This window comes from Lampetra fluviatilis, chromosome 19 (genome assembly GCF_964198595.1).
Source record: "Lampetra fluviatilis chromosome 19, kcLamFluv1.1, whole genome shotgun sequence".
NCBI classification, from domain to species: Eukaryota; Metazoa; Chordata; class Hyperoartia; order Petromyzontiformes; family Petromyzontidae; genus Lampetra; species Lampetra fluviatilis.
Genome location: NC_136293.1, coordinates 13,961,698 through 13,976,135, shown reverse-complemented (window position 1 = coordinate 13,976,135; position 14,438 = coordinate 13,961,698). Strand labels below are relative to the sequence as shown.

At 49.1% G+C, this 14,438-nt stretch overlaps 1 protein-coding gene across 1 annotated transcript in view; it reads left to right on the top strand.

The window, feature by feature from the left end:
* Positions 1-14,438, top strand: part of LOC144937517 (cilia- and flagella-associated protein 337-like) — a 48,394-nt gene that overhangs the window by 18,944 nt on the left and 15,012 nt on the right. Inside the window, exons 5-15 of the mRNA XM_078864761.1 lie at positions 1,274-1,339; positions 1,886-2,131; positions 4,134-4,225; positions 7,477-7,569; positions 8,356-8,401; positions 9,731-9,777; positions 10,231-10,348; positions 11,500-11,569; positions 11,729-11,963; positions 12,510-12,615; positions 13,825-13,979. Coding sequence (XP_078720887.1) covers positions 1,274-1,339; positions 1,886-2,131; positions 4,134-4,225; positions 7,477-7,569; positions 8,356-8,401; positions 9,731-9,777; positions 10,231-10,348; positions 11,500-11,569; positions 11,729-11,963; positions 12,510-12,615; positions 13,825-13,979 — 1,274 coding nt within the window. The remainder of the gene's footprint in view (positions 1-1,273; positions 1,340-1,885; positions 2,132-4,133; positions 4,226-7,476; positions 7,570-8,355; positions 8,402-9,730; positions 9,778-10,230; positions 10,349-11,499; positions 11,570-11,728; positions 11,964-12,509; positions 12,616-13,824; positions 13,980-14,438) is intronic.

Sequence of the window (14,438 nt, the reverse complement as noted above, 5' to 3'; positions counted from 1 at the left end):
GCTAAACTCTCCGTCACTGCTCCACGGTTATACTCGAGTTGGATTAGACATTTGGCATGAAAGAGAGTAGAGAAACTCGAGATAAGCACCGCTCAAGATAAACAGCGCATGCTCGCAACACACTGGTGAGGGAAGGCACAGTTTGTTCATAAGCACACCCCTTAGTAGTTGCAAGGGGTGTGCTTACATCCAATTTCGACTACATATGAGAGGGTACATTGAGAAGAAGTCGCCTGCGCGGTGCCACCTGTAGACGGACCTGCCCACTCGACACGCCACATGGACGTGTTCCCGTCGTGTACGCGAGGCGCAATTGAGGACCGCCTGTTGGTGTTGTCATCGTGTAATGAAATCGCCCTCTTGGCGAAGGCATTGTGTGGTTCTGTACCTCCGCCTGTCGGAATGAATGACCGTGGGGCGGGCTCTGCGTGGGTAGGTGCCGATGGGTTTTTGTTTGAGCAATCGTCAGGAATCGCCTCTTTAGCTGCGGCAATTCACTTGGGGAGACGTCGCTCCTCACTCCTCGGCGTCTGACGCGCGGCCACGGGCGTTGAGATGGCGGGGAGACTTGGGTTTGTGGACACGTCTAGCGAGGATTTAAAGTTACAACATTGTCAACCAGAGGTAAATATAGAGAATCATCAAGAACATATGTCGGCATGTTTGTACGTCTAAGAGTATTCAGTCTACCAGAGGTGTGGACTCGAGTCATGTGACTTGGACTCGAGTCAGACTCGAGTCATGAATTTGATGACTTGCGACTCGACTTGGACTTGCATAACAATGACTTTGTCCCACCTATGAGATGTGGACTCGAGTCATGTGACTTGGACTCGAGTCAGACTCGAGTCATGAATTTGATGACTTGCGACTCGACTTGGACTTGCATAACAATGACTTTGTCCCACCTCTGCAGTCTACACAGCCGGTGGTAGTCTTATCGTTTATTAATGACAATTTTAAAAATGCACTAAAATGATTTATATTTAAAGTACACTACTGTGTGCTTAAACATGGTATGTATAAAGGATATTCGGGTTACTTTTAACACGATTATGCGTAATTCATAGATGTAATCTGACCGTGAGCATTTTAACTGTTGCGAGGTGTAACACGAGATGTGTGCTCAATGGACTGCGAGGGTTTCACAATGATGGTGCAGAATGAACTGTTCAACGTGTGTATGTGCCAGCCCGCTTGCCCATATTAATCCACAAAAGAAATGTAATTTGTCTCGGACTAAACTTATGAATGTTTATTTGCCCGTCATCAGAATGAGGAACAGATTTTGGAACTCTTCAAGAAAATTGACTTTGCAGCTGATGGAGCCATTGAGTGGGTGAGTTGAATGTATTACTTCAAGACAACGTCGTATATCTGACAGTCAACATCTGCCCCGGCCAATGAACCGTCCGAGTCGGTGGCTGTATTCGTGCGAGGTGTGGATGTCATTCTTGACAGACGTTCACGAATCCAGCCTTTTAACCCTCGGCATTGTGTCCTTAATGTGGCGGACCTCCACTTTCTTCTAACGTACAGGAGAGAATGTTGCCACACTTCAAGCAGTTTGCGATTGACTTTTGTCTAGCATCTTATTGATGCACGGCACAATTGTCATTGCCATGTTCACATACAGTACTTGATTGTTTACACGTATCCACCCCGACCTTAGTCTACTGGGATACGCGTGTGTTTATGCACAGACAAGTCGTGTGATCATAATGTTGTGGTCTTACCTCTTCAAGCCTGCCCACGACTAAGCACGTGGGATGTCCCCGACCTCATCAGATCTCGGGGACGAGGCAGCGCTTGGATGGGCGAGCACTGTGCACGCCGTGCTCCCTTGCGCACTTCCCAGTTTCTCTTCCCACCTCGGCCCTGCCAGGAGGCGTTCTGCACCCACATGCAGCTGCGGTGCGCCGAGCGGCAGGAGGCGGCGCAGCGCGCGCGGCGCGTCTCGCTGCGCGTGCCCGCGCCGTGCCGGCCCAGCCCGCACCGCGCCCCCGTGGCGCGCGTGGAGAGCGCTCCGGACGGGACCGCGGGCTTCGTGTCCGCCTGCGGCGCCGGCTCCGTCGCCTTCTGGGCGACCGCGGCGGGCGCCCCGCAGCTCAAGCGCTGCCGCCCCACGCTGGTACGGTGGTGCCCCACGCTGGTACGGTGCCGCCCCACGCTGGTACGGTGGTGCCCCACGCTGGTACGGTGGTGCCCCACGCTGGTACGGTGGTGCCCCACGCTGGTACGGTGCCGCCCCACGCCGGTACGGTGGTGCCCCACGCTGGTACGGTGGTGCCCCACGCCGGTACGGTGGTGCCCCACGCCGGTACGGTGCCGCCCCACGCTGGTACGGTGGTGCCCCACGCTGGTACGGTGGTGCCCCACGCTGGTATGGTGGTGCCCCACACTGGTACGGTGGTGCCCCATGCTGGTACAGTGGTGCCCCACACTGGTACGGTGCCGCCCCACGCTGGTACGATGGTGCCCCACGCTGGTACGGTGCCGCCCCACGCTGGTATGGTGGTGCCCCACACTGGTACGGTGCCGCCCCACGCTGGTACAGTGCCGCCCCACGCTGGTACGGTGCCGCCCCACGCCGGTACGGTGGTGCCCCACGCTGGTACGGTGCCGCCCCACGCTGGTACGGTGGTGCCCCACGCCGGTACGGTGGTGCCCCACGCCGGTACGGTGGTGCCCCACGCCGATGCTGCGGGGCCCCACGGACCGCGCCCTGGGGGTGGGGGGGGGCTGCGTGTGAGAGACTCGCCTCGTTTGCTTCAGAATCAGAATCTTTACTTCGTACTGGAGGATTCCGATGAGCTATGAAGCTCCTTGTCACAGATGTCCAGTCGGGCCCACGGGTCAGAGGGTTACAACAACAAACAAACCAACAACCGATAGGAGTGCAAATTATGAGAAAGGTAAGCAAGGCACTATGAATAAATAAAACAAAATAAAGCATGTCAGTACAAATAGCAGTTGCCACTTCCAAGGAGAGGTTTAAAGCAACCAGCAGCGACGCATTAAGGGGCCATCCATTGAGTACGCCGCACGCACGCAGAGGAAACGGGGGGGGGGGTGAAGCCTCGATAATAATTTGTCTACATTCGCCGTCAAATGAGTTAGATAGTCCGGCGGTGGACTATCTGTTTGCTTCAACACGTTAATATTATTGATCCTTGATCTTTTCTGCGTGGATTAAATATCGGCCGTTCTATAGGATTCGGGGGTGGGGGGGTGTAAGAAGTCCGCGTGTGTACAGTGAGGGGGTAGGGGTAACGTTTTGACAGATGTTTGCTACCTACTCAATGGATGGCCCCTCACCACGAGCAAGGATGGCAATTTGGTGGGCAAACGAATGCTGCATGACAATCGTCGTTTTCGTTCTACGTTTTTGTATCTGTCCAAATCAAGTGCCTCCCCACCGTGATGCCACCATCATCACCTTTGGTCATGGTGATGGAGACAATCCGGCTTCCGTGTGGGTGGCACAATGCGTCACGATGTCACCGTGCCTGCAGAGAGAGACCATTTAGAAATTGCATCAGGATGGTAAACGAATACTCGACTGAAAGCTTTTGTGACTGCAGGAACACTCGTTGCAAGATTGATTGAGGTAAAAAAGTGAACTACAAACATAATTCACAAGAGGGCAAAGGTCTTTTTCTTGGAAATGGATGTCAACATCGTGACGCGTCACATGCACGGCGTCAACTTCGGCACATTAGTTGGTAATGATGCTGCTGCTGCTGCGTTGGTGCGCAAGCACAAATAGCGACAACAAAGACTCAACACGTTCCTCAATAACACTGCGTCAAATCACACAGAGTCTCTACCTCTCCAGCCTGTGTGCTGTGAAGAAGAGCCATTGCCTGAAACGTCACCTATTGTTCACTTTTTATTTTGACAACTGTTGAAAATGTGTATCCATGCACGCACTTCGCATGCAAGTGTTCTTCCCAAACCTTAAAATCCGCTTCCCATCCCCCTTTGCCTGGCTCTGCATTCAGCAAGCAACGCCACTCCCATTAGCCCTGTAGACGATGCTTGCTTCGCATTGGCTTTGTGCCACTATCACCTGAACTCCTGCCAGTGGCTGCAGTGCCGTGTTGACATTCCTTGTCTCATTTGTCAACCAGGAGGAACACAAACCGAGCAACCGAAGCAAACAGAAATGGGCCTCGGACTTCGCGTTGATGCCCCAGTACAACAAGTTCATTATCGCCACTGGGTGCGTCTCCTCCACACGCTTGTCGCCGCAGTCTCGTCGCGCAAAAAAACACGACATCGCAAACGGTCTCGGAGAGCTTCGACTTGGCTCATTACAATGTCGCCTTGCTGTGGTTGGACTTGGTATACAATGAAGGGGACATTATTTGCATTCGTAGGGCGCTTGCTTACGCTCCTCAGCAACTCAAAGCGTCTTGCATCTCTCATCTCAGCCCAACCATCCCACTGCCCGCTGCTGCAGCCGAGCCAAGGGGGTCCCCGAGTGCAGCTCCCCCCACGCGGCACTTCGTGTTGCCGGCCTGCACGCGGCCATTAGTCTGCGGGCAGGAGGCGACGTTGCCACGTGCTCTGTCTAGAGATGATGGTAATGAGAAGTCTATGCTTTTAGCATCTCACCATCTTATCTTATTTTATATAGATTTGTATAGTGCTTTATTGCAATGTGCTTTACAATATTTGTCAAATTATATGATAGAGGTTACAATAAAGAGTGGGGTTATTAACACTGGTGGTGTAGCTATGGTGACTGTAAGGAGGGACAGGTGGGGGTGGTTAAGGAGGGATTGGGGTAGTGATAAGGGTTGGGGTAGTGATAGGGGTTAGCGGTAGTGATAGGGGTTGGGGTAGTGATAGGGGTAGTGGTAGTGATATGGGTTGGGGTAGTGATAGGGGTTGGGGTAGGGATAGTGATAGGGGTAGTGATAGGGGTTGGGGTAGTAATAGGATTTGGGGTAGTGAGAGGGGTTTAGGTAGACCTCATGTATATTTTCTACCTTGTTAGAGAAAGATACTGCATCTTTGAACGTATTAAATACACTCAATTAACCAGTGGGTTGTAGCACACAGCAACACTTTTCCTCACACGTGATTTTCGTTGTTGCCCTGGCTATTGTGAGCCTCACTTTACAGCACTCTTCCTGCCGTTTATTTCAAATTGGCCGCTATGATGGCTGTAATCAGCAATAACTGAGGCTGTTAAAATGTTTTACGGAAAAAAATGTTGTCTATGAACATTTTAATGTTACGTTCTAAAGTAGGAACTATGCACTTATTTATATTGAGCATTATCTTAAAAATGTGCACTCATGCTTAATTCAGTCGTGATATTTCGAATACAGGCCGCATTATTCACAAATATGCAACAAAGAGACATATTGACTTAAAGCTTTCGTGACTGCAGGAATTCATGTTCTTTGGGTCTTTCAGTAAAGCCACGTAGATAGAAAGAATAATAAAAATGATAACAACATCACGACGTTTCGATCGCAAAACAAGCAATCGTCATCAGCAGCTCTCCCGCCATTTTTTTCACCTGATGACGATTGCTTGTGTTGCGATCGAAACGTCGCGATGTTGTTATGTTTTTTTCTATCTACGTGGCTTTACTGAAAGACCCAAAGAATATAAAAGAGAGATATATTTTGGTCCCATCTGTGCTGTGTGCCTTGTGAACACTGCATCTGTATCAATAGACAAACTGTGCCATTATGTAGCAATAATAGACTCGAACGCCACGCGTCACACACGAACCTGCCGCTTGGATGGACAAACCGTTGTTTCAACTGCCGTGCCGAGAGATCGAGTTCAACTGGTGACCTGTGGAGTGCAAGTCCCGAGTGCTAACCGTCACACCACGTCAGCGCGATGATAGTGTCTAATCACGAGACACAAATGATGACCTCCAGAAGTGCCCACATTTCAAATGGCATCGTTCTTCCCACTGCTGCGCGTGTGACGGATTCACGGCTGGAAGTGTGCAAATGAAATGACCTTGTCCACCTTATTAATGGATTTCGCGCACGGTGACGAGAAACTGGAGGTGACATTTCACGGCATTAACGGAAGTGATGCTTGGTGAAATTGCTTTATTTAGTTACTTAAGCCATTTTAATCGAGTGAGCCCTTCGAGGCAAGAATAAACAAATGTTCAAGGTAGACTGAACCTTCACACAGCAGTGGCTTCTCTGCACAACAATTACCCCATCAATTTTCTCTAATTTCTATCGCAACAAATTCATATCAATTAACATAATCGCACATTAGTTAGCCACACTATAATTATGCAGATAAGTCAAGTAAACAATAACGGATAAATATTAATGCCCATAATTGTTATGCAGCTAATAATTATCTAATATTTTCTGTCCCAGGATGTACAACAATGATGAAAATGTTATTTATAACACAATTTTTTTTGGGTTAGATATTGTAAATATATAAATGTGTCGTTAAAACTCGCCACCACCCGACACAGCCAACTAGTAAGGGTTGTCACGTAATCAGAACGTGGCCAATTCGTCACTAGTACAGCACTAGTGTATAGTGTAGTGTATAGTTGTGTGTTGTATAGTGTAGTGTATAGTGTAGTGTATAGTGTAGTAAACTTGTACAGCACACTGGTGTGTTGGAGAGCCAAGCCACAACATTTACAATCTGAGTACGACGTTTCTCCAATAATTACAACTAGCTTCATCAGGTGACAGCCAGATTTGTGGATGAAGTCGACCTGTTTCGTTCCTTATATAGAGGCGTAGATGTGGTGACCATGCAGCTGCGCTCTCGCACAATGTGGGGAGGGTTAATGAATCAACGTACATTACGCATGCGCATTGTGTGTATTAAAATAGCTGTACCAACGGTAATCCCTATTGAATTATGGTGGCCTGTATAGACATGCATTTAAACAATGTTTTATTTGATAATTCGCTTCCACGCAGCACTAAGTCGGTAGATATCCGAACGGTTAAAATATTTTTTTCTTTCTTTCAATTTTGATAGATTCTCCGATTAGTCTTGGCCAGTAGTAGCTAGTTTTGCACAGAACTTCAACATTATCAAAATCAATTGAGTGTCCTTGTTGGTACGTGGTGTAATGGTCATCGCTGGACTTGCAATCCAGAGGTGCATCAGGGCACCTGAAAGGGGATGAACCGTGCTGCACAGCGGCTTGAGCAGGGAGACACGTCCACATCATCGCTCTGGCGACTCAAGGGTCAGTTTGCAGAGATAAACACTTTCAATCAACACAGCGACACGTGTTGACAAAAAGCACTCAGCCTCTGTGCATTTTTGTATAAACCATCAGCAGTTACCGAATAACGGCATTGCGGTCCTCTTGTCGGTAGATTAAATTGGAGTAATCGTGACTGACAAATGAGCAAATGTGACCGACGTACTGACAGGCAAACCGAGGGAGACTCAATCGGTGATTTGAATGGGTTTAACGCGCAGTGTCCTCCTCTAACCACGCAGGGACCGTGAGATTCAGCTGTACGAGGTGTCCACCTTCGAGCCCTACTGCCAGATCAATGCTTTGGAGACGGTCCCCCTACGCATCAACTACAGGTACGTTGGGCTCACAGCTACCGCATTTCTCCACCAGGTGAGGGGTGGAACGATGCATCCTCAGTTCATTGGTTAATATCATTTCCTGAGGTCACGATACAATACATGCTTTATCAGTTGGCGTGTGTAGCATTGTTAATAATTCGATTTGTTCGGGTTGTAATTAGTGGGCCTACGTCACCCCTGCAGACAATTGAGGTGCTACCATTCACCACATTGTAAACAATAAAAAATAATTATTCAATTGAATTGCAGCCCTGAATTGCAATGATTCATCGAATTGCTGGGGTGGTGGATTGTATCACCCTGACCCTGAGAAACGAGAATGCTCACCTCACAAGGTCCAGAGTTGAAACCCACTCAGGGGTTACTCATCCCATCGTTATGGGCCACAGTAATAACCTGTTTAGTTGGTCAGGGTAAAAGTTCAAGCTACAGCTCTGTGATGTCCTTCTCACGCCACTGCAGGCGGAAGGGACTCCAGATTTGTCCGCTAAAGGACACCACAGCCCCTCTACAGGGTCTTATTGGAAAAGGTGTAATCAAGCCACACTTTGCCCTATCACACACGATCTGGCGACAAACTGTCTGGCGTACCAATTTATATTGCTGTGTGGACAGAGGTGAGGGCCATGTAAGAATGCTGCCCATAATTTCAAGTGGATATGATAGATGATTATGATAGATGGTTATGATAGATGGTTATGATAGATGATATGCAATGCTTTTTAACTGCTATTTAAACTTACACAAATCTAACACTTTAAAATCGTTTCTGTTTCCCAGTCACACGGGAGAAGACGAGTGCATGATTCTCTACGGAGATTCAGAGGTGCTGCTCGACAATCAACTTATAATTCTCAAATCAATTTGTGTTTGCTCTGTGCTTCGCAAGATATTCAAAGCTTTACAGTGACCATATTAAACAATAATTCGAAAGCAATTAATGAGCTGCAATGGTGAGATTCAGGATGTTTTTTTTAATCAACATTCAAATTGATACTGGTACACAGTGGAGCTTTGGTGCAGTGACTTACAAACATTCCTGCGAACCCGGCGACCTCAGTTGAATTGCCAGCCACGACCATTGTCGGTGGCGAGGGGCATCTGAACCACCGACCCCTTCCCCGACCCGCACTCACTAACGCGGCGAGGTGAGGTCAAACATCGCCCGACGACCGATATGGTGTGGGTGGCAATCATCCAGCAGTAGAGTGATAAAGGCCTGTTAGTCTTGATTGACACAGGAAGCTATCCTTCATCGGGTCTTCACATTGTCACACATGCACATGTCGGCTGGAAGCCGGTGAAGCCGAGTGGGGTCCTTCTGCCTATGCATGCTCAAGAGGCCCTCTACCTACATGTGGATCACACCTCTCATGTTCTAGTAATGCCCTTCAAGTAAATGTTCCGGGTGCTTAAGGGGCTTGAACTGTTGACCCTGTAGAAACGTGCTCGGTGGTGGGTATGTTACCCACTCTGCCATGAGAGCGACATGTACACGTGCGGCCCTTATCAAGCCACTGCTAAATCAAGGGCTTCCCCATGCCATGCAGGTTGTGGGAGTCACGTGACCAGATTTTACGTTGGTCACCGCAGGTTGGTTAAGGCAGGGAACATAGATGTGGGAGCATATGAGCACAGTGTAACAGTGAATTTTGTTGTAATGCCCTCCATGTAGCCCACAGCCTGTAACACCTGTTATGCATGGTGGTCACTACCCATGCTCACTCCTGTGTATCTTCTGATATCTGATGATATTAAAGCCTACACCAAAGTCGGATAAACAGAAAAACATGTGGGGAGATACGAGGAGAGCTGAGATATCTTAATATTTAAGCAATTTATTATTCTTCCGATGATCAGTTTGATGACGCAACTGTTCAGAACACGAAAATTCTTGGAATTAAAAGTCTCACCTCTGTTCCAACGTGTGCCACTGGACGGGAGGGCATGGCTTGTAGGGGGTTTCCTGCCTTCAGGAGGCAAGATGTGGGGGTGACCACATTCTAAAGGGGGCATCAAGTTATTGCCCCACAAAAAGTAGTCAAATACAGTTTTTCGTCGACTAACCGACTTATTCAACGAATTTCCCCAGTTCTATGTATGAGTTTGTCATGTAACATATCTCTAAGACCGAACAGCATTTGTGTTGTTTCAGGGCTGTGTGAATATCTTGTTAATCTCATCAGTGGGGGAGACACTAAGGTGAGTAAATACAGCACCAATATTTATTTCAATGCTACTTTTTGCATACCGTGTACCGGCTCGGTGGCTAGAGAATAAGAACTGTGGCCAATTATTATAGAATCAGGAATGTGTCTATTCCTTCGTTTGAGTCACGGGCTATAAAACCAGACACACGTGCCACGTTTCAACCTAAAAATACATAATCCCACACCATATCCCTACCTTCTTGTTGATTGGTTGCATGGTTGGTTAGATGCATGTTTGGAGTGGGCCTTACCTGGTAACATCGAAAATAGTTTTAAAAGTTTAATATGTCCATAGATGGTTGGGTGGTTGGTTAGATGGATGTTTGGATAGATGGGTAGTTCGTTGGTTGGTTCCCGGTGAAGAGCAACAGACGGTCAATGTGTGATGTTTGGATCTTGGGTGAAGGAGAATGCAAGTCCCTTGACACTCGCTGTACTACGACAGGCTTTGGAAGAAGAATCCTCCAGTGGATGGAGTGCCCAGTATCACCCTGGAGAATGCCCTCCACCACTCCAACCTCACCTACATCCACTGGAAAGTGCACGACGACTGGGTGACAGAGGTGCACGACCGCCATCCCCTTCTGCACCATCGTCATCACCGTCAGTCATTCCCCTTCCACTTTGCAATGAAGGCCTCTCAGTTACTGCCAAATCTCATAATTGCTATCCATCGCCAAGTTCCTTCTGCTGCTAAATGAAAACCACCCCATGTACTTGCCATCCCTCACGGTCCCGTGATGCTATAATCAATCTCCATCCTGCACGTGAGCTTAGATTATTGCTCCATCTCCGCAATGCACATGCTCTTTGGCGTGTTCCTTCCGTCGGCTGCCACTCTGTCGTTAGTGGCTGCTGGTCCATCGTTATCTCGAAACACGTCCTTCCCATGGCCACTGGCTTGTCTTAACAGTCACTGTGGTATTCTTTGGGTCTTTCGGTAAAAGTCGTAGTTTTTTGTTATTTTCTTTGAACCTATCTACGTGACTTTACCAAAAGACCCAAAGAGTATTAATTCTTGCAGTCACGAAAGCTTTAAGTCAAGAGTCGCTTTGGTGTCTCTAATTTGTGGTGGTACTGTGATCCATGTGGTCCTCTTTCTGTCTCTCTTATTGGAATTTCCAGCATGCATCTCTCCATTATTCTTTGGATACTTTTTAGCTTTTGCTCCATATGCTTTGTCAATGTCGATGTTTCTGATCCTCATGCGTGGCAGATAATACGTGGTTATTGAAACTTTTCTTCTCGTGGTCTATTGCTATGGAATCATACACCGCTTACCGGTGTATTTTTAAGTAGGACAACAGTTTGGCATGGTCTCGCTTTAACTCGTTTGACGCTTGTTGCAGAGGTTCACGGTTCCAATTCCTCGGCCGCCCTGATTATGACGCAGGTGGAATACTACTACTATGCACTCTGTGCTTCATGGTCGATGTTAAAGATACGCCGATGTAATTCGCACAAGTTGACCAGCGTGTCGCCTTGAGGGTCCAAACTTGCCAAATGTGAAAGTGGGACTATACACAGCAATCATTTCCCCCTATGGGCAGAATAATGTGCCAGGTCACTTTTGCAAATTAGGCTATCCTTGTCTCTTGAGTTCTCACCTGGTTAAACAAAATTAACGTGAGTTTGTTTGGCACGTGTGATGCAGCTTCACGTGTATTTATGTGTGCGCGTGTGTGTGCGTACGTATACGTGCGTGTCATCGCAGCTTAAGTATTACGAGTCCATCCGGGCAGTGATATCCTCCTCAAACCACGAAGGCACTGCACTTGTCATTGGTGAGTTTAACTGCTCGTATTATCGATATTAACGTAACACATTTTCTCATTTTAATTCCAAGTAATCGTAAATTGCTGCATGCTGAGCGATGGCGACGCCGATGCGTGTCACAACGCGCCGTGCGCCGCGTGTTGGGCGCGTGTCGCCGCGTGACGAAGGGTGCACGACGGGCGCCACCAACCTGGAGGAGGAGCTCGTCAGGGACACGGCCGGGAACCTCCGCGCCAGGCGGCCGTGCGGCCTGGGGGCGGCACGACGCAGAGCGGCCACCGACCAGACGGTGTTCCGCGTGCACAAGGGCGTCAAGACGTTCTGCTTCAGCAAGGAGAGGAGCCTGGTGGTGACGGGCGGCATGGACCGCACCGTGCGCCTCTGGAACCCTTACGTGCCCGGGTAACCGCGCCTCGTCGCCACGGCGGCACTGAGCATCGTAGAGGAGAGGGGGGTGGTGCACATTCGACAATGTTTCCCAGTGGTTTGACGGCTCGTGTGTAGGTCTTAGTGTTGGGATTCATGTTAACGTCACGAGTGATAACGGTAGAGTTGAACTCAAACTTCATTCACACTGTACGTAGCCAACCGCGCTCATCGGAGGTGTGGGGGAAGGACAACAAACTAAACATAAAAAGCAGTTCTAAAGAAATGAGTTTTAAATCTCGATTTTAAAGTGTGTCGTTCCCGTGGCTTCCTCATATCGGAAGGAAGAGCGTTTCAGATGGCCGCAGAAGCACATCTGAAAGTGCACGATGCAGTGACCGTCTTTGTCCAGTGGCTCACTAAAAGCGACTGCTGCGAGGATGACCGGAGTTTTCTCCTTGGCGAGAGGGTTGTCGGGGTCGTGTGGCTGGTAGATTGATAAATGCTGAGCGCCGATTGGATGGTTAAATGCCTCGTGGATGAAGTGAATGTAACCGAGGCGTGTGAATGTGCACATCCCAGGAGGCCCACGGGTGTACTGAGGGGCCACACGTCGCCCATCTGCTACCTGTCCATCTGTGAGGAGACGTCCCGCATCTTCTCGGTCGGCTCGGACAGAAACATCAAAGTGAGTTGGTGCCGTCCTGCGGTGGAGCAAAACGAGCACCACCGGCGAGAGTAGAGCTTCACTATCGATAATCTTCAATGGTGGAGTCCACTCACATGTGCTGACATTTGACATCAATTGTTTTTGTGACTGCAATTACACAAGTTCACCCTAGCTAAGACTCATGTTAGTTTTAGCTTGAGTTAAGCACCTGTTTAGGTTTCTGATATAAAGTTATTTTTCCTGAGAAACTCAGCACTGGATCAATTTTATCTACAGCCATAAGTTTTGCGTTCAACGTACAGGATGATCAATTTATAGATACCCCACTATAATAATATGGAGGAATTTTACAAACAATGGGACTTATGGTCCAAGTCCATACACGTCTCCCACCAATCTCAATCCGTCATTCCCTCGTTATTTGCGACAAGGGATACGTTCTGGAGATGCTCATGAATATCATATTTCGCGGATAATGATATTGGTCTTCGGAAACCTATCTTTGAATGAATTACCTTAAATGAATACGTAAATAAGCTATTAAATACGTGGATATTTTCATAACAACGCAATTTTTTATTATAATAAACATAAAGTAAATAAAAATAAATCTTAAAGGATTAAATAACAGTCTATAAATTAACTTACCATACATTATGGTGATGCTGTGCATTAGTAGGAAGCAGTGAAGATGATGCTGAAAGACGATGACGACAATGATCGTGGTGATGATGATCGTTGTGATGTCTTTACTGCTCCTTCAGAGAAGTAGAGTTCCAGATGCGCTTCCCGGATAGCAAGTTCGTGAATAACGAGGGAATACCGTACACTTATTACATTCGGGTAGAAGCCGGGTGACCTGGGGGCTGGAAGGGCCCATGGCAGATAAACAATAGAGAGAGCAGAGAAAGAGAGAAACACTGCGGCAGTATTCGGCGGCAAAGCAACAAGGGCCCAGCTCCAACAGTGAATTGGGGGGAGAGCCGGGGCAGCCAGGGCAGCACCAACGAGTTCCAGGGCTTCCTTGGGACGGGCGGGCGGGCGGGCGGTAGGGGGGTTTGGGGCCGAGGTCCCCAAGGGCAGCTGGGGCAGCGCCGGCGACATACGGGATCCAAGATAAACGCGGGAGGGGGCAGCGCTGAGGAGCGTGGGTGCGGAGGGGAGGTCAGGCAGGAGTCAACCTTGACTCTCCTCGCCCGCCGTGTTTGGCCGGCGTCTCCCGCTCAGGTGTGGGACGCCCAGGAGCAGACTTGCCTGTGCTCCGTGAGCCCCAAGATGAGCGGCCTGCGAGGGGACGTCTCCGCGTGCCACTACCTGCCCGCCGCCCGGGCCCTGTGCGTCGCCACCGAGGGCGGCGTGGCTCTTCTGTCCGTCCGCGACCGGTGAGCGAACGTGACGCGCGGGTTCCAGTTTCACGTTCATTTTGTGCTACCGGGTGAGAAGTCGAGAGGCCAGGAGTGACCTCAGGGGGCTTTGTCGGCATGGCTAAGGTGGCGCACGTGTGTGCCTTTTTATCTTTGTGCTGCTCCCACACACGCAGTGGGGAGCGGCAGCGCCTCAGTTAGCGTGCTGCGCTACGAACCCGGTGGCACGAGTTCGATTCCCGCTCATGGCCAACACCAGTGACGATTATCTGAATCGGTCCTGGGCATCCTCTAGGTTGACTCAGCCTCAAATGAGTACCTGGTGCAATGTGTAAACATCGCCAACTGGGGAGACAAAAACGGCCGGACGTGATGCTGGCCACCCACCCCCTCGTGTGCTGTGCCAGGCTGTTCAGGCAAGTGCTGTTCGGGAGAACAGCACTTGCCTGAACAGTCTGTTAAGGCTATACGGTGGAT